This window comes from Ranitomeya variabilis, chromosome 2, assembly GCF_051348905.1.
Source record: "Ranitomeya variabilis isolate aRanVar5 chromosome 2, aRanVar5.hap1, whole genome shotgun sequence".
In the NCBI taxonomy this organism is placed as follows: Eukaryota; Metazoa; Chordata; class Amphibia; order Anura; family Dendrobatidae; genus Ranitomeya; species Ranitomeya variabilis.
Window position 1 is genome coordinate 1,817,238 of NC_135233.1, and position 19,488 is coordinate 1,836,725.

At 43.9% G+C, this 19,488-nt stretch overlaps 1 protein-coding gene across 1 annotated transcript in view; it reads right to left on the reverse strand.

Annotated features, from left to right (window-relative positions):
• Nucleotides 1–19,488, reverse strand: part of OTOG (otogelin) — a 1,016,637-nt gene that overhangs the window by 848,428 nt on the left and 148,721 nt on the right. Inside the window, exon 4 of the mRNA XM_077292284.1 lies at nt 9,744–9,825. Within this exon, the coding sequence (XP_077148399.1) occupies nt 9,744–9,825 (82 nt within the window). The remainder of the gene's footprint in view (nt 1–9,743; nt 9,826–19,488) is intronic.

Consider the following 19,488-nt stretch of genomic DNA (forward strand, 5'->3'; position numbering starts at 1 on the left):
CAAAAGTAATAGGAATGAAAAAATAACTTTTAACCATGCCAAAGGAGCTGAAAATAAAAGTCTTGAGTGAGGAAAAGAAGGGCTCAATTCTGGCTTTACTAGCAGAGGGACACAGTGAACGTCATGTTTCCTCCATCCTTAAAATATCTAAGACGGCAGTCCATTACAACAAAGTCAAGCAGCAGACATTGGGGACAACAAAGCTACAGACCGGCAGAGGGCGAAAATGACTCTCCACTGACCGGGATGAACGCCATCTTATTTGAATGTCACTCAGTAACCGCAGGATGACATCCAGTGACCTACAAAAGGAATGGCAAATGGCAGCAGGGGTGACAGGTGCACGGAAAGAACAGTTCATAACAGGCTCCTAGAGGCAGGACTCACGTCATGTAAAGCTAGAAAAAAGCCTTTCATCAATGAGAAGCAAAGGAGAGCCAGGCTGAAGTGTCCCAAAGACCATAAGGATTGGACCATAGAGGACTGGACTAAGGTAATCTTCTCTGATGAGTCTAATTTTCAGCTTTGTCCAACACCTGGTCATCTAATGTTTAGACGGAGACCTGGAGAGGCGTACAAGCCACAGTGTCTTGCAACCACTGTGAAATTTGGTGGAGGATCAGTGATGATCTGGGGATGCTTCAGCAAGGCTGGAATTGGGCAGATTAATCTTTGCGAAGGACGTATGAATCAAGCCGCATACAAGGTTATCCTGGAGAAACAGTTGATTCCTTCTTCTCAAGCAATGTTCCCCAACTCTGAGGACTGGTTTATCCAGCAGGACAATGCGCCATGCCACACAGCTAGGTCATTCAAGGTGTGGATGAAGGGCCACCACATCAAATCCCTGTCATGGCCGCCCAATCTCCAGACCTGAACCCCATTGAAAACCTCTGGAATGTAATCAGGAGGAAGATGGATAGTCACAAGCCATCACACACAGAAGAACTGCTTATATTTTTGTACCAGGAGTGGCATAAGGTCACCCAGGAGCAGTGTGAGAGACTGGTGGAAAGCATGCCAAGATGCATGAAAGCTGTGAATAAAAATGGTTATTCCACAAAATAACTCTTCCTGGGTTAAAACATTAGTATTGTTGTTACTAAATGATTATAAGCTTGTTTTTTTGCATTATTTGAGGTCTGCAAGCAATGTATTGTTTTTGTTATTTTGACCATTTCTCATTTTCAGAAAAGAACTACAAAATGTATTGCTTGGAACTTCAGAGACATGTTGTCAGTAGTTTATAGACTAAAATAATAATTTACAATTCACTCAAAAATATACCTATAAAGAGAAAAATCAGACGAACTGAACATTTTGCAGTGGTCTCTTAATTTGTGCCAGAGCTGTATATCTGATTAACCCCTTTCTGACATCTGACGCACTATCCCATCGAGGTGGGGTGGGCCTGTATGAACACCGACGGGATAGTACGTCATCACCGATCAGCCGCGCTCACGGGGGGAGCGCGGCAGATCGGGGCCGGGTGTCAGCTATCGCAGCTGACATCCGCCACTATGTACCAGGAGCGGTCACGGACTGCTCCTGGCACATTAACCCCCGCAACACTGCGATCAAAGATGATCACAGTGTTCCGGCGGCACAGGGAAGCATCGCGCAGGGAGGGGGCTCCCTGCGTGCTTCCCTGAGAGACCCTAGGAGCAACGCGATGTGATCGCGTTGCTCCAAGGGTCTCCTACCTCCTCCTCCCTGCAGGCCCAGATCCAAAATGGCCGCGGGAGGCCTTCCGGGTCCTGCAGCGAGATGGCTTACAAGCGTATGCTCAGATCAGGCGCCGGGAAGCCTCCCTGCAGTGCCTGTAAGATTGCTGATCTGACACAGTGCTTTGCAAAGTGTCAGATCAGCGATCTGACACTATAGTATGATGTCCCCCCGGGACAAAGTAGAAAAGTGAAAAAAAAAAAATAATTCCTAAATAAAGGAAAAAAAACTATTGTTCCAATAAATACATTTCGTTACCTAAATAATAAAAAAACACAATACAAGTACACATATTTAGTATCACCGCGTGCGTAACGACCTGACCTATAAAACTGTCCCACTAGTTATCCCCTTCAGTGAACACCGTAAAAAAAAACCACACAAGGCAAAATAATGACGCTTTATTATCGTACCGCCAAACAAAAAGTGGAATAACACGCGATCAAAAAGACGGATATAAATAACCATGGTACCGCTGAAAACACCATCTTGTCCCGCAAAAAATGAGCTGCCATACAGTGTCATCAACGAAAAAATAAAAAAGTTATAGTCCTCAGAATAAAGCGATGCAAAAATATTTTTTATATAAAATAGTTTTGATCGTATAAAAGCGCCAAAACTGAAAATGATATAAATGAGATATCGCTGTAATCGTACTGACCCGAAGAATAAAACCGCTTTATCAATTTTACCAAACGTGGAACGGTATAAACGCCTCCCCCAAATGAAATTCATGAATAGCTGGTTTTTGTTCATCCTACCTCACAAAAATTGAAATAAAAAGCAATCAAAAAATGTCACGTGCCCAAAAATTCTACCAATAAAAACGTCAACTCGTCCCGCAAAAAACAAGACCTCACATGACTCTGTGGACTCAAATATCGAAAAATTATAGGTCTCAAAATGTGGAGACTTAAAAACGATTTTTTGCAATAAAAAGCGTCTTTTAGTGTGTGACGGCTGCCAATCATAAAAATCCGCTAAAAAACGCTATAAAAGTAAATCAACCCCCCTTCATCACCCCCTTAGTTAGGGAAAAATGATAACATTTTAAAAATGTATTTATTTCCATTTTCCCATTAGGTTTAGGGTTGGGGCTAAAGTTAGGGTTAGGGTTTGGATTACATTTACGGTTGGGATTAAGGTTAGGGCTAGGGCTAGGGTTAGGGTTAGGGTTAGGGCTGGGGTTAAGGTTGGGGTTAGGATTTCAGTTAGAATTGGGGGTTTCCACTGTTTAGGCACATCAGGGGCTCTGCAAACGCAACATGGCGTCCGATCTCAATTCCAGCCAATTCTGTGTTGAAAAAGTAAAACCGTGCTCCTTCCCTTCCGAGCTCTCCCGTGCGCCCAAACAGTGGTTCCCCCCCACATATGGGGTATCAGCGTACTCAGGACAAATTGGACAACTACTTTTGGGGTCCATTTTCTCCTGTTACCCTTGGGAAAATAAAACAAATTGGAGCTGAAGTAAATTTTTTATGTAAAAAGTTAAATGTTTATTTTTGTTTTTAAACATTCCAAAAATTCCTGTGAAACACCTGAAGGGTTAATAAACTTCTTGAATGTGGTTCTGAGCACCTTGAGGGGTGCAGTTTTTAGAATGGTGTCACTTGGGTATTTTCTATCATATAGACCCCTCAAAGTGACTTCAAATGTGATGTGGTCCCTAAAAAAAAATGTTGTAAAAATGAGAAATCGCTGGTCAACTTTAACCCTTATAACTCCCTAACAAAACAAAAAAATTTGGTTCCAAAATTGTGCTGATGTAAAGTAGACATGTGGGAAATGTTACTTATTAAGTATTTTGTGTGACATATGTCTGTGATTTAATTCCATAAAAATTCAAAGTTGGAAAATTGAGAAGTTTTCAAAATGTTCGCCAAATTTCCATTTTATGCACAAATAAACGTAGGTAATATCAAAGAAATGTTACCACTATCATGAAGTACAATATGTCACGAGAAAACACTGTCAGAATCATCAGGATCCGTTGAAGCTCCAGAGTTATAACCTCATAAAGGGACAGTGGTCAGAACTGTAAAAATTGGCCCGGTCATTAGCGTGCAAACCACCCTTGGGGGTGAAGGGGTTAAGGCAGCGCCTGGGTATCACCGCTCATTTTCCTGTTTGGTTGAAATTCATCAGAGCAAATGGTGAAGATATTTCACCAGGACATCCATACTGGTTACTCCTCAGCAGCACTAGTGATCAAGACACAGCAGCAGCTCCTCCAGGCTTGTTAACCCCCATCAGGGCCTCTAATCAGGATATTGCGTCAGCTCATTCAGGCTTGTTAGTCAACATCAGAGCAAGCAGGGCCGGCGTCAGCACCCGGCGTACCCAGGCAAGTGCCAGGGCCCTGAGCAGGCGGGGGCCCACTCACTGTCGGGGACACCGGCGCACTATGGGGGCCCAGTGTCTGTGCCGGTACCTACTGGAGCCCCCCCCCGCCTGTTCTGGGCCCCGGCACTTGCAATACTTACCTCTCCCATCGCTGCAGCGTCTTCCGCATCTCCTGACTGACGTTCAGGTCACAGGACATGATGACGTCACATTGGTGCCCTCTGTACCTGAGCAGTCACAGTGCAGAGAGTCAGAAGACAGCGATGCTGAGGAGTTCAGAGCAGAGCAGTGGCCAGCGATGAGAGGTGAGTATTTCATTTTTTCTTTTTTTGATGTTTGGAGCACCATGTATGGGTCCATCATATGTGGAACATATAGGGGGCCCATTATGCTCTGGAGCATCATATATTGGGCCATCATATATGGAGCATCATATATGGGGCCCATTATACTTTGGAGCATCATATATGGGGCCCATTATACACTGGAGGATCATATGGGGGGCCATTATACACTCAAGCATGAATTATGGAGCCCATCATACACTGGAGCATCATATATGGGGCCCATTATACACTGGAGGATCATATGGGGGGCCATTATACACTCAAGCATGAATTATGGAGCCCATCATACACTGGAGCATCATATATGGGGCCCATTATACACTGGAGGATCATATGGGGGGCCATTATACACTCAAGCATGAATTATGGAGCCCATCATACACTGGAGCATCAAGTATGGGGCCCATTATATATGGAACATTATATGGGCCGATCATACAATGGAGCATCATATATGAGGCCCATTATATATGGAGCATTATATGGGGACTATTCTGTATGGAGCATATTATAGGGCCCATTCGGTATGGAGAAATATATGGGGCCCATCATATACTGTATGGAGCATTATATGGGACTCATACTGTATGGAGCAATATATGGGGCTCATTATACTCTACGGGGCCCATGCTATACAGTATGGAACACTGTATGGGACCCATTATGAATGGAACAATATATGGGGTTCATTATTCTGTATGGAGCATTATGTTGCCCATAATACTGTATGGAGCAATATATGGGGCTCATTATTCTGTATGGAGCCATATATAGGGCTCATTATTCTGTATGAAGCACTATGTGGTGCCCCAATACTGTATGGAGCAATATATGGGGCTCATTATTCTTTATGGAGCCATATATAGGGCTCATTATTCTGTATGAAGCACTATGTGGTGCCCCTAATACTGTATGGAGCAATATTTGGGGCTCATTATTCTGTATGGAGGACTATGTGGTTCACAAAATACTGTATGGAGGGCTATACTGTCTGGTTTCTGAGCTATTGTAGAATATACAATAGAAATCACTCATGTAATGTAAGTAGTAAGTGAAATCTTTGGCATTGTACTATACCTATATTTCTCTGCCGTATCTGTGCATCATGAATTGTGGTATGTGTTAAATGGGCCCACTGAGACTCTTTCGCCCGGGCCCACAAGAACCTAGAGCCGGCCCTGAGAGCAAGACACTAGACATGTACGCACATGGTCAAACTTGTTGGCACCCCTCGTTTAATGACAGAAACCCCCACAATGATCACAGATATACAGTGCCTTGTGAAAGTATTTGGCCTCCTGAAACTTTTCAACCTTTTCCCACATATCATGCTTCAAACATAAAGATACCAAATGTAAATTTTTTGTGAAGAATCAACAACAAGCGGAACACAATTGTGAAGTTGAACGAAATTTATTGGTTATTTTAAATTTTTGTGGAAATTCAAAACCTGAAAAGTGGGGCGTGCAATATTATTCGGCCCCTTTACCTTAATACTTTGTTGCGCCACCTTTTGCTGCGATTACAAGTCCCTTGGGGAATGTCTCTATCAGTTTTGTACATCGAGAGACTGAAATTCTTGCCCATTCTTCCTTGGCAAACAGCTCGAGCTCAGTGAGGTTTGATGGAGATCGTTTGTGAACAGCAGTTTTCAGCTCTTTCCACAGATTCTCGATTGGATTGAGGTCTGGACTTGATCATTCTAACACCTGGATACATTTATTTGTGAACCATTCCATTGTAGATTTTGCTTTATGTTTGGGATCATTGTCTTGTTGGAAGACAAATCTCCGTCCCAGTCTCAGGTCTTTTGCAGACTCCAACAGGTTTTCTTCAAGAATGGTCCTGTATTTGGCTCCATCCATCCCATCAATTTTAACCATCTTCCCTGTCTCTGCTGAAGAAAAGCAGGCCCAAACCATGATGCTGCCACCACCATGTTTGACAGAGGGGATGATGTGTTCAGGGTGATGAGCTGTGTTGCCTTTACGCCAAACATCGTTTGGCATTGTTGCCAAAAAGTTCGATTTTGGTTTCATCTGACCAGAGCACCTTCTTCCACATGTTTGGTGTCTCCCAGGTGGCTTGTTGCAAACTTTAGAGGACACTTTTTATGGATATCTTTGAGAAATGGCTTTCTTCCTGCCAGTCTTCCATAAAGGCCAGATTTGTGCAGTGAATGACTGATTGTTGTCCTATGGACCGACTGTCCCACCTCAGCTGTAGATCTCTGCAGTTCATCCACAGTGATCATGGGCCTCTTGGCTGCATCTCTGATCAGTCTTCTCCTTGTTTGAGATGAAAGTTTAGAGGGACAGCCGGGTCTTGGTAGATTTGCAGTGGTATGATACTCCTTCCATTTCAATATGATCGCTTGCACAGTGCTCCTTGGGATGTTTAAAGTTTTGGAAATCATTTTGTATCCAAATCCGGCTTTAAACTTCTCCACAACAGTATCACGGACCTGCCTGTTGTGTTCCTTGGTCTTCATGATGCTCTCTGTGCTTCACACAGAACCCTGAGACTATCACAGAGCAGGTGCATTTATATGGAGACTTGATTACACACAGGTGGATTATATTTATCATCATTAGGCATTTAGGACAACACTGGATCATTCAGAGATCCACAATGAACTTCTGCACTGAAAGTAAAGGGGCCGAATAATATTGCACGCCCCACTTTTCAGTGTTTGAATTTCCACAAAAATTTAAAATAACCAATAAATTTCGTTCAAATTCACAATTGTGTTCCAGTTGTTGATTCTTCACCAAAAATTTGCATTTGGTATTTTTATGTTTGAAGCATGATATGTGGGAAACGGTTGGAAAGTTCCAGAGGGCCGAATACTTTCGCAAGGCACTGTAACTTAAATCTGACAAAAGTAATAATAAATAAAAAATCTATGAAAATGAACAAATGAAAGTCAGACATTGATTTTCAACCATGCTTCTGTAAGGAGGTGGCAAGAACCTCACGTGCCTTCCTGCATACCAGACAAATGTAGCCCGTGTGGCACCTAAATGGTTCCCTTATGTTTAATTGGGTTAATGTGCCATGTTTCATATGTACTGTGTAATGTGAAATGTTGTATATCTGTCATGTCAATGTATATTGCCATTGCACTGTATTAGACATGATTAGTGCAGGGATAGAGAAAGTTAATGAAAGGGGAAGGGTTAGCAGCCTGAAAGAAGCAGGAAGCTCTGCTTCCAGCAGCAGATCCCGGCCAGGCATGGCCATGGCAAGCTGTGCGCCAGTGTCTGGAGCCAAGGTCTCCCCTGGAAGGGAGAGAAACTGCTGCCTCGGACCCACGGGCAGTGAAGTGGGAACAGGTCTACGTAGATGCCCCGCATCTTTAAGCGTCTAGATTCCGGCATATGTGCATCCCCGTACGGGACAGAAGGGTCTCCTGGCTGGGGAGAATATTTGCTGCTAGGACTGTCAAACACCGAGACTGGGTGAGTACTCAGCTAAAGGGACTATAAGCGTCCCGATACGGCCACTGAAGCATCTTCACTACTGCTGCTGAGGCTGACACTGCAGTGAAAACAAATAGGGAAAGAGCAGGAAGTTTTCCTATATTTACTGCAACTACCTGTTCTACCGTTTTTTTCTTACCCCTTTACCCTACAAAATAAGTTATCCCTGTTGGATTATAACTGTGTTCCTGGATCCTGATTGTCTGGACTGCAGTGACTGAGGAGAAGAGGTAACTAGTCTGGGGGCTGCATCTGTCCTGTCTTTTTCATGTACAAGGTCCCGGGGTGTATACTCACTGTGGCTTAGTTGACTTGGCTGGGACTACCGCCCTGGACCACAGAAGTTTTTTGTTTTTTTTTAATAAAGCTCATGAAATCGGCCTGGACAGGAATGATGGTTCCTTAACTAAATATTTTGTTGCACAATTTTTTGAGGCAATCACTGCAAACGATTCCTGTAACTGTCAATGAGACTTCTGCACCTCTCGACAGGTATTTTGGCCACTCCTCAAGAGCAAACTGCTCCAGTTGTCTCGTGTTTGAAGGTTGCCTTTTCCAGACGGCATGTTTCAGCTCTTTCCAATAGGATTTAGGTCAGGGCTCATAGACCACTTCAGAATAGTCCAATGTTTCCCTCTTAGCCATTTTTGGGTGTTTTTACTGTGTGTGTTTTGGGTCATTGTCCTGTTGCAAGACCCATGACCTGCGACTGAGACCAAGCTTTCTGACAGTGGGCAGCACATTTCTCTCTAGAATCCCTTGATAGTCTTGAGATTTCATTGTACCCTGCACAGATTCTAGACACCCTGTGCCAGATGCAGCAAAGCAGCCCCAGAACATAACAGAGCCTCCTCCATGTTTCACAGTAGGGACAGTGTTCTTTTCTTGATATGCTTCATTTTTCCATCTGTGAACATAGAGCTGATGTGCCTTGCCAAAAAGTTCAATTTTTGTCTCATCTGTCTATAGGACATTCTCCCAGAAGATTTGTGGCTTTTCAATATGTAGTTTGGCAAATTTCAGTCTTACGTTTTTATGATTTTTTTTCAACAATGGTGTCCTTGGTCGTCCCACATGAAGTCCACTTTGGCTCAGACAACGACGGATGTGGCGATCTGACACTGATGTTCCTTGAGCTTGAAGTTCACCTTTAATCTGTTTAGAAGGTTTTCTGGCCTCTTTTGCTACCATTCGTATTATCCATCTCTTTGATTTGTCATCAATGTTCCTCCTGTGGCCACATCCAGATAGGTCGGCTACAGTCCATGGATCTTATATTTCTGAATAATATGTGCAGCTGTAGTCACAGGAACATCAAGCTGCTTGGAGATGTCTTATAACTTTTACCTTTAACATGTTTGTCTATAATTTTCTTTCTAATCTGAGACAACTCTTTCCTTCGCTTCCTCTGGTCCATGTTGAGTGTGATACTCACCACACAGCACAGTGATTATCTGTAGCCCTATATACCGGCCTCTCACTGATTCCAGGACTGTAGACCCCTGTGATGATAGTTAGTGGACACACCGCGATCTAATATTATGTATTATTATTTTCAGGGGTGCCATCATTTCTTTCCAGGCCAATTTCATGAGTTTTATTTTTTTTTTTTTTAAATTCTGTGGAAGCATGGTGGAAAAGCAATGTCTGACTTTCATTTGTTCATTTTCATAGATCTTTTATTTATTATTAATTTTATCAGATTCAAGTTATTTCTGTGACCATTGTGGGTTTTTCTGTCAGTAAACGAGGGGAACCAACAATTTTGACCACGTGTGTATATAATGTATCTCAAGTATGTAATACATTACTATGTTATAATCAGTCTTGTGTTCATATTTCTTACCGCACTTTAATTTGGGAAATTTCCTCTCAACTGGGGAGATCAGACCTTGTGACCAACGGCTGCTTGTTCTTGTTCCAGTCTCCTAGAAAAAAAAATCTATACATTAGATTTGGCCAAAATACAACTTTTCAACCAAACTCCACCACTGGCCACTGGATATTTAATATTCCTACATCTAAGGAGCCCACAACCCAAACTCTGAGAATCCAGTGACCCTTCATCTATGAGTCAGATTCATGTGGATATTAGTGGAGGTCCTAGTGCTGATAATGTTGCTGGGGGTCCTATGGCTCTCGCTGTTATTAGAGGCGCTGCAGTTGTCCATCTTCCTAGGGGTAATGGACATTGCTAGGGGTTCTGTGGCTATCACTGTTAATGGGGTTGCTTGCTACATAAACTCCATTGAGTGGCTGAAGCTTACTGAGGTTTCCATACTTCAGAATAATAATTATTGATAATGACTTTGGGTGCTAAGGTAAGAGATGGTCTGGTAACTGGAAGAAGTGGTTTGGTAACTGGTAGATGTGGTCAGGCCTGGTAACTGGCACATAAGATCTGGTTAATGTGGTTAGATAACTGGTTGGGGTGGTCTGATTGATGTAGTTTAGTTCATGTAATTTTGTAAAAGGTACATGTTGTCTGATCATTATGGTCTGAGTAGATGTGATAGATCTGGTAACAGGAGACTCTGGTAGATTGCGTGTAAGGAAATGTACAAATTGCCCAAGTTCCTCCCTTGAAGAACAAGTGTAATAATGTATTGTGCAATGTGAACCGTGTCATGCATTAATGGTGTTAGTGTTGTATGTTGTCCGACAGTAGGGAGAGTTAGGGTTAACAGTTGGGATTAGCTCAGAGTGGGAGGGGCTAAGCTGTAGTAACAGAGACAGTTTACTGTTAGGACAGGAGATAGGGCTCAGTGTGCATAGAAAGCAGACCTAAGGTCTTGTCAGTGAGCAGTGCTGCATGTCATTGGTGTCCCTATCATGAGAAGAGACCAGATAACCAGAGAAGTGACCGAAAGATAGAGTGATCAATAAGAGACTGGCCTTGGGAGAGAATGCCTAGCGATATGGCTCAGAGTTTACAGTATTACTCTGAGAGGTAATGTGCCAAGATGAGTGTCACGACTGTTGTCGGGTGACCGGGACCAGGGGCTCCTTCCCAGTCCCTAACCCTAGGGGGCTCCGTAGCTTGCCCTGTTCCCTGGGTTACTTTTGATGGTAAAGATGCCAGGGTCAGGTACCTTGCCTTATCTCCTGAATCTGCACTACGTCTGTACCACCAAACTACTATCCTTCCAGCCATGCAGCATAAGCTAGCTATGACGATGTGTGTCAATCTACAGATTATATAGGGGATAGGAGTGGTTAACAATGCTCAGCTGAGAGCCCTAGCTCCCAGAGCTCCCAACATGGCAGATTAACCCCTGTACATGTCAAAAGAAATTATTTTCAGAGCAGCAGTAGGAGCAATCAGACACTGTGGTCTTGTGGTTCCTCACGGTAACCCCGTGACAGTACCCCCACTCTACGAGGGAACCCCGAAACCTCAGAACCAAGTTTATCAGGGTGTTCCCTGTGAAAAGACAAGATCAGTCTGGCCGCATGGATGTCAGATGCTGGTACCCAGATCCTCTCTTCAGGACCGTATCCCTTCCAATGTGACAGATACTGAAGCGACCGACGATCTAAACGAGAATCTATGATTTTTGCTATCTGAAATTCTAAGTTTCCATCCACAATGACTGGAGATGGCGGTAGCGGTGATGGTACAGAAGACGCAACATATTTTTTGAGGAGAGATCGATGAAACACATTATCGATCCTAAAGGAAGCAAAGCAAGGCAGAATGCTACAGGATTGACAACAGCCACGATCTTATAAAGACCGATAAACCTGGGACCCAGTTTTCAAGATGGAACCTTCAACTTAATATTCCTAGAGGACAGCCACACCAAGTCACCAACACACAGGTCCAGACCCACCAAACACCTCCAATCAGCCACGCTCTTATATTTGGACCCCATATCCCTCACATTATCACTAACCCACTGCCACACAGACGTAATTAATGATGAAAACCGTTCCTCTTCAGGAATTCCAGAAGAACGATTCCTATTAAATGAGTTGAACTGAGGATGAAACCTGTATGCCCCGAACAACGGGGAATTACCAGTAGACTCATAACAGCGATTATTTTCTGCAAATTCAGCTAGCGGTAAGTTGGTGACCCAATCCTCCTGATTCTCAGCCCTTTTTGTAGAATAGGTACTGGATAACAATTATTTCTACCCCTAGGAAAACAACGAGATAAGGCAAATTCCTTAAGGTTCTTATTCCTCGGCCTATATGTGACAAAAAAGTTAAACCTGGTGAAGAACAATGCCCATCTTGCCTGTCAAGGCATTAAACGTTTAGCAGATTCTAAGTATACAAGATTCTTATGATCTGTGATTACCATAACCGGATGAACTGCTCCCTTCAGAAAATGATGTAACTCTTCTAAAGCCCACTTGATAGCCAAGAGTTCCCTGTTACCTACGAATGTCATAATTTTTTTTCTGCAGACAACCGTTTTTTCAAAAAAATATGCACATGGACGCCATTTACCAGGAGACGCACCCTGCGACAATATAGCCCCCTTGCTCACCTCAGACGCATCAACTTCAACGATAAAAGGCTGAGTGATGTCAGGCTGTATGAGGATCGGAGCAGATACAAGACACTTCCTCAAGGTATCGAATACCTCCCTGGCCAGACTGGACGACTTGGAAAAGTCTGTCCCTTTCCTAGTCATATCTGTCAGAGGTTTGGTTTCTACAGAAAAGTTCTTGATGAACTTAGGGTAGTAGTTGGCAAAAGACAAAAAACCTTTGCAATGCCTTCAAATCTTGAGGATGACCCCATACCAGTACCGCCCGACCTTTTCCAAATCCACGAGAAAACTGGTGGATGATAACACATTGTTAGGGCTAGCGTAAATATAGACGTTTATTATAATTGCTGAGTTCGCAGCCCGGGGTCCACCGTGCAGGAGGAACCTGCTGCTAGTTAATGGTGGCACTGTTTGGAGGTATAGACTAGCTCTGTTACCTCACAGAGTAGCCGTGAAAGGAAAGCACTGCGCCCTGTTAGCCTCACAGGAGCGCAAGCTTGCTGGCGAACTGATAGCAGTCAGTGGTTATGCATACACGCAATCTCCTCACCAGAGGAGCCGGTATTCTAGGGGCTTATTTCAGCCGGGTCCCGGAATACATTCATGCAATCTCCTCACCAGAGGTGCGGGTATTCTAGGGGCATATTTCAGCTGGGTCCCTGAATACATTCACACATAACCATACTGGCGCAAAGCACATACTTGGATTGATACTAACACATGGCCATGCGGCCATGCAAACCTTTTATAGCTGCAGCATGTACAGGACCTTCCCAGAAGGACCAATGAGAGGCTGCCACAGAGCCTGGGCAAATTCAGGACCTTCCAGGAGAACCAATGGCCTTTGCTGCAGTATCTAAGCATGTGACCCTCGATCTCCAATGAGAGATCTTACCCTGGGCATGCTCAGAAGGGAAAAAGCAGGACTTAGTCCCAAAAGCGTCTGCTCGCCGCTGCCCAGCACTGGCTTCAATGGCAGAAGCTGGAAAAGCAGCAGTAACCTTTAGCACAGAGTCAGACTGAGCGAGACGCTGGGACCGACGTCTCCGCTGAGCAGGCTCCACTGCGGCAGGAGAAGAATGGGAGACCGCAGTGGAGATGGACCAAGATTCCCCATGTGCAGAGGCGGGAACTCGACCCCTAACACACATATCCTAGAAAAGGGATCTCCTCAACTAAGGACATACATTTCTCCAATTTGACAAATAATTTATTGTCTGAGTATCTGTAAGACCTGCCTGACATGTACCTGATGTGACTCAAGGTCAGGTGAATAAATTAATGTCATCAAGATAGATAGCCACAAATCTACCTACCAGGTGACTAAAGATGTCATTTACAAAGTACTGAAAGACAGCAGGAGCATTCGTCAGCCTAAATGGCATTACAAGGTTCTCAGTGTTCCTCAGACGTATTAAAAGCTGTTTTCCCCTCCTCACCTTCTTTAATACAAAAGAGATTATACGCCCTGCTGAGGTCCAGTTTTGAAAACCATTTGGCTCCTACAATCTGATTAAAGAGGTCCAGGATGAGGGGGAGTGGATATGGAACCCAGGCCGTGATCAGATTGAGTTCGCGGATATCTAGGCATGGGTGTAACCCCCTATCTTTCTTCTTTACAAACAAAAACCTGGCAGCAATGGGGGAAATGAAGATGGTCTGATGTGACCCTTTGTCAAACTTTCCATGATATAGTCCTTCATGGCTTGTCTCTCTGGACCAGAGATATTATACAGTCTGTTCTTAGGCAGCATGGCCCCAGGAACAAAAATAACGGTGCAGTCATAAGGAAGTTCTTGGCACCCCTGCTCCGAGAACACATCCCCAAAGTCAGACAGGTATTTAGGCACAGACTGGGTATCCGTCCTAGCAAGCCGGGTACCCAAGCAGCATCCTTGACAATACTCACTCCATTTTACCCCTTCCTGAGTCAGCCAATCTACCACAGGATTGTGCAGAGTCAGCCAAGGAAGTCCAAGAACCATAGGAGAGGGGAGACTCTCTAGCATATAACAGTCAATTACTTCAGAGTGCATGACCCCTAACTGAAGATGTAACCCTCGGACGGCTTGAATAAAATACCCCTGTCTCAATGGGGCAGAGCCGATGACGATCCTGATTATGGGTCTGGACAGTGTATGTGGATTGAGGCCCTGAACCTGGACTTACCTAGCTTCGATCAAGTTAAACCTCGCCCCACTGTCGAAAAATGCAGACAAAACCTCCTTCACTTCACCCAGATGAATCTCAGCTGGCAAAAAATATTGTGCCCTAGCCCTACCCAGGGAGGTGATGAGTACATGGACCCAAGAGATATGTGAGACAGGTTCTTTTTGAAGATTTCTATGGTAGGTGATTTCCAGAGTCTGATGTGTTGGGCTAGAGAGTTCCAGAGTAGGGGTGATGCGCTGGTGAAATCTTGTATGCGATTGTGGGAAGAGGAGATAAGAGGAGAGTAGAGAAGAGATCTTGTGAGGATCGGAAGTTGTGTGCAGGTAAGTAAGGGTACAATACATTGTACAAGTCTACCCATTCATAGCTAGTGTTGAGCATTCCGATGCTGCAAGTATCGGGTATCGGCCGATACTTGCTGTATCGGAATTCCGATACCGGGATTCCGATACTCTTGTGGTATCGGGTATCGGGTATCGCAACAACATTAATGTTAAAATGTGTAAAAGAGAGAATTAAAATAAAAAATATCGCTATACTCACCTCTCCGACGCAGCCGGGACTTCAGCGAGGGAACCGGCAGCGTTGTTTGTTTAAAATTCGCGCTATTACTTGGTTACGTGAATTCCCGGCTTGTGATTGGTCAGGTCGGCCACGTTGCCGGGACGCGGACCAATCACAGCAAGCCGTGACGAAATTACGTCACGGCTTGCTGTGATTGGTCCGCGTCCCGGCAATATGGCCGCCCTGACCAATCACAAGCCGTGACGTCACGGGAGGCTGGACACGCGCCCATTTTAAAATGAGCGCGTCCAGCCTCCCGGCTTGTGATTGGTTGACCGCGGCGCAACCAATCACAAGCCGTGACGTCACGGGAGGCTGGACACGCGCCCATTTTAAAATGAGCGCGTCCAGCCTCCCGGCTTGTGATTGGTTGACCGCGGCGCAACCAATCACAAGCCGTGACGTCACGGGAGGCTGGACACGCGCCCATTTTAAAATGAGCGCGTGTCCAGCCTCCCGTGACGTCACGGCTTGTGATTGGTCAGGGCGGCCATATTGCCGGGACGCGGACCAATCACAGCAAGCCGTGACGTAATTTCGTCACGGCTTGCTGTGATTGGTCCGCGTCCCGGCAACATGGCCGACCTGACCAATCACAAGCCGGGAATTCACGTAACCAAGTAATAGCGCGAATTTTAAACAAACAACGCTGCCGGTTCCCTCGCTGAGGTCCCGGCTGCGTCGGACAGGTGAGTATAGCGATATTTTTTATTTTAATTCTTTCTTTTACACATTTATATGGTTCCCAGGGCCTGAAGGAGAGTTTCCTCTCCTTCAGACCCTGGGAACCATCAGGAATACCGTCCGATACATGAGTCCCATTGACTTGTATTGGTATCGGGTATCGGTATCGGATTGGATCCGATATTTTGCCGGTATCGGCCGATACTTTCCGATACCGATACTTTCAAGTATCGGACGGTATCGCTCAACACTATTCATAGCCTTAAATTGTACACATTTACCCATATTTATCTGTAACTTGTACTAGCCTACCCATTCTTAGCTATAATTTGTATGGGCCTAGTCATTCTTTGAATGAGTCCTGCCGGGTAAAAAATATGATATTGTATCCCTTTGGTGCTTATAGTTCTTGTTACTCCCAGAAAACTTTATTTTTTTCTGGATTTCTTATAAAAAGCGTGGAAGGAACATAACTTTGAAGTTATATATTCTGTCTCTTTCTCTCCTGTGTTTCTATCCAAGAATATCAGAGGAATTGTGCGAGTGGGAGCTCCTGCTGGATTTGGTTAGAACGTACCTTATGGGCTCTTTTAACAAGAAGAAAATGTCACAATTACTTTGACCGGGATCTGTGCCGAGGGGCTCATGTGACCTACACCCGTCACTGGAATGAAAAAGGCTGGTATGCCATGAACGTTAGGAAATGCGTACCCACAACAGTACCACCTAGCGCCAAAGAAACCACCACCACTACTACCTCAGCTGCACAGCCAACAACCCCTCAGACCCTTACCAGTACCACTGTGTGCATAATCACCACTGCACTAGCTGACGTATGCACTCAAGCCATGCAAACTTTGATAGCAGCTAATGACTTGACCGTACATGAGGAACAAACCCATGACGTCGATCTGGCACCAGATGTGAATTCAGATACCAATCTTTTTGGGCCAGGACGTGTTCGATACCGACTGGTGCCTTGGCAACTGCTATAATAGAACAAAACCAACTTGAAAATGACTGTAAATAGTTAATTTAACTCTTTTGCTGTTACAAAAAGTTTATTGAACCCGACCAGGGTTTTCTATTTAAAGGGGTCCCACGTTAAAAGGGATCCTCTGTTGCAGAGTTCGTCCATTTAAAGACACTTGAGTCATGGACAGTGAATGGCTCAAAAAAAACCTCACTTGTAAATAGTTTGCGCCTTCTTAAAAGGTGCTTCCTACTGGTTTTACAAAGAAGTTTTAAAAAGACTACTTCTAACATTTCCGTGAAAAGTTATTTTGTTTTCCAGAGACCTGAAGAAAAACCTGTTTGGCGCGGCAGGATTCCAGGTCTGGATACACGCCTTGTAGCCCGCCCAATTCCAATGTTGGGGGTTAATGACGGGTCCCTCGCATCGTTGCTGCTGTTTTAGAGTTAATGATTGACTTGAATATTAATTGTACTACCTCAGTATTAAAAGAAAAAGGACTTGAATACTGTTTGCGCCCTTAAAGGGAATGTTTACTTGTTGCACTTTCTTAAAGTGATAATATTTGAAAGTTAGATAACGTTGCATTTTATATAGCAGTTCATACATACCGTATATTAGTAAGCTAGTATAATGAACCAGAGTATAATAAAACATTGAATATAGTAAATAAAAATAAAATTGAGACTTGAATTTAGATTTGAATAAGATGAACGAGATGCAGTAAACCCGTGGGGGTTAGTTGAAAGTTTTGCACTTAGAAGAAGATAAATAAAATGTTTATGTAGCACTTAATATAACAGCTACTAAATGCAAGTACCCTCTAAGGGCATACTATATTTTGTTTTTCTACTCTTATCAAAATGGGCCCATAATGTAAATATGTTCTGCAACGTTCAAGTGTCCTTACGTCCCATAAAGGGAAGCACCAGTTTGCATTAACTTGCTTACTTATTTTATAGCATTTTAAAAATTATATGTCTTCTTGCATTAACATGTATTGTTGTTCTTCTTTTCCCAGTCTGGGAGTACTGGATTTAAAGGGGGGGGGGGAAATGTGTGGCGCCCCAGGGTCCTGGTCATCACAGTAGTGTTGCTTTCCTCACGGGGAGAGTGATGCTACGTTTGGAGGCAAGAAAGGATAACTGTAACCAGGTACCACAAACATGCAACACATTCACACTCCAGGCCACTAGGGGCAGCTTTTGATCCTATTTATTAGGTGACATATATATACCGTATTTTCTGGTTTGTAAGACGACTGGGCGTATAAGACGACCCCCCACTTTTCCATATAAAATATGGAATTTGGGATATGCCCGCTGTATAAGACGGGGGTCATCTTATACGCCCAGTCATCTTATACGGTGTGTGGTTCCCAGGGTCTGAAGGAGAGGAGACTCTCCTTCAGGCCCTTGGATCCATATTCATGTAAAAAATAAAGAATAAAAAAAAAAAATATGGATATACTCACCCGTCCGAGAAGCCTGGCTGTCACCGCTGCAAGCGTCTGCCTCCGTTCCTAAGAATTGCAGAGCGTGAAGGACCTTCGATGACGTCGCAGTCCTGTGATTGGTCCGTGACCGCTCATGTGACCGGTCACCTGACCGTGACGTCATCGAAGGTCTTTCATGCTCTGCAATTCTTAGGAAAGGAGGCAGGCGCTTGCAGCGGTGACAGCCAGGCTTCTCGGAGGGGTGAGTATATACATATTTTTTATTTTTATTCTTTATTTTTTACATGAATATGGATCCCAGGGGCTGAAGGAGAGTTTCCTCTCCTTCAGACCCTGGGAACATCCAGGATCGCTCCCTGCACACGCCGTACCTGGCGTATAAGACGACCCCCGACTTTTGGGACAATTTTTAAAGGTTAAAAAGTCGTCTTATACGCCGGAAAATACGGTATATATATATGAAGTCCAAAAAAGAAGGCAGCACTCATTTTCCATATAACTGTGCAGAGTTTAATCAGACCACATGTCTGTGCAGCGACGTTTCGGCTCTGAATGAGCCTTTCTCAAGCCTGGCTTGGAAAATGGAGTGCTGCCTTCTTTTTTGGACTTTATGCATTTGAGTTAACCGGTGAACAGGTTACCTGAAGGAAATTGCACCTGGAGATAAGTTTAAAGTTTGTGCTGTTCCTTTTTTGTGAATGTATATATATATTGTGTTCCAAATTATTATGCAAATAATATTTCCTCCTATTTTCTCTAAATTACCTATCTGAATTGCAGTCATTGTTATTTTCCAGTCATCTACTATTCTAGTAGAATTGCAATGTTTTGGAACAAACTGCCTATGAAAACAGGATCTTTTAAAAAAAAATAAACACTCAAAATGCATGTTCCAAATTATTATGCACAGCAGTTTTCAACCTTTTTCTTTATTTTGAATAAACAAATGGTCAATTGTGAAGTTATAAGCATTATCAGCTTATTACAAAATGAAATCAAACAGTTTTCAAGTGAAAACTTTATTCTAGGTGATGTTACATTTGCACATAGGACCCCTTGTTGGAAAGAAGCTTCTGAACTCTCTCGTCCATTGAATTTGTCAGTTTTTGGTTGGTTTCTGCTCCAGTTGTTTTGCATGTGGACAGAATCCCCTCCCAGAGCTGTTGCTTAGATGTGAACTGCCTCCCGCCATCATAGACACTCCTTTCGATGATGCTCCAGAGGTTCTCAATGGGGTT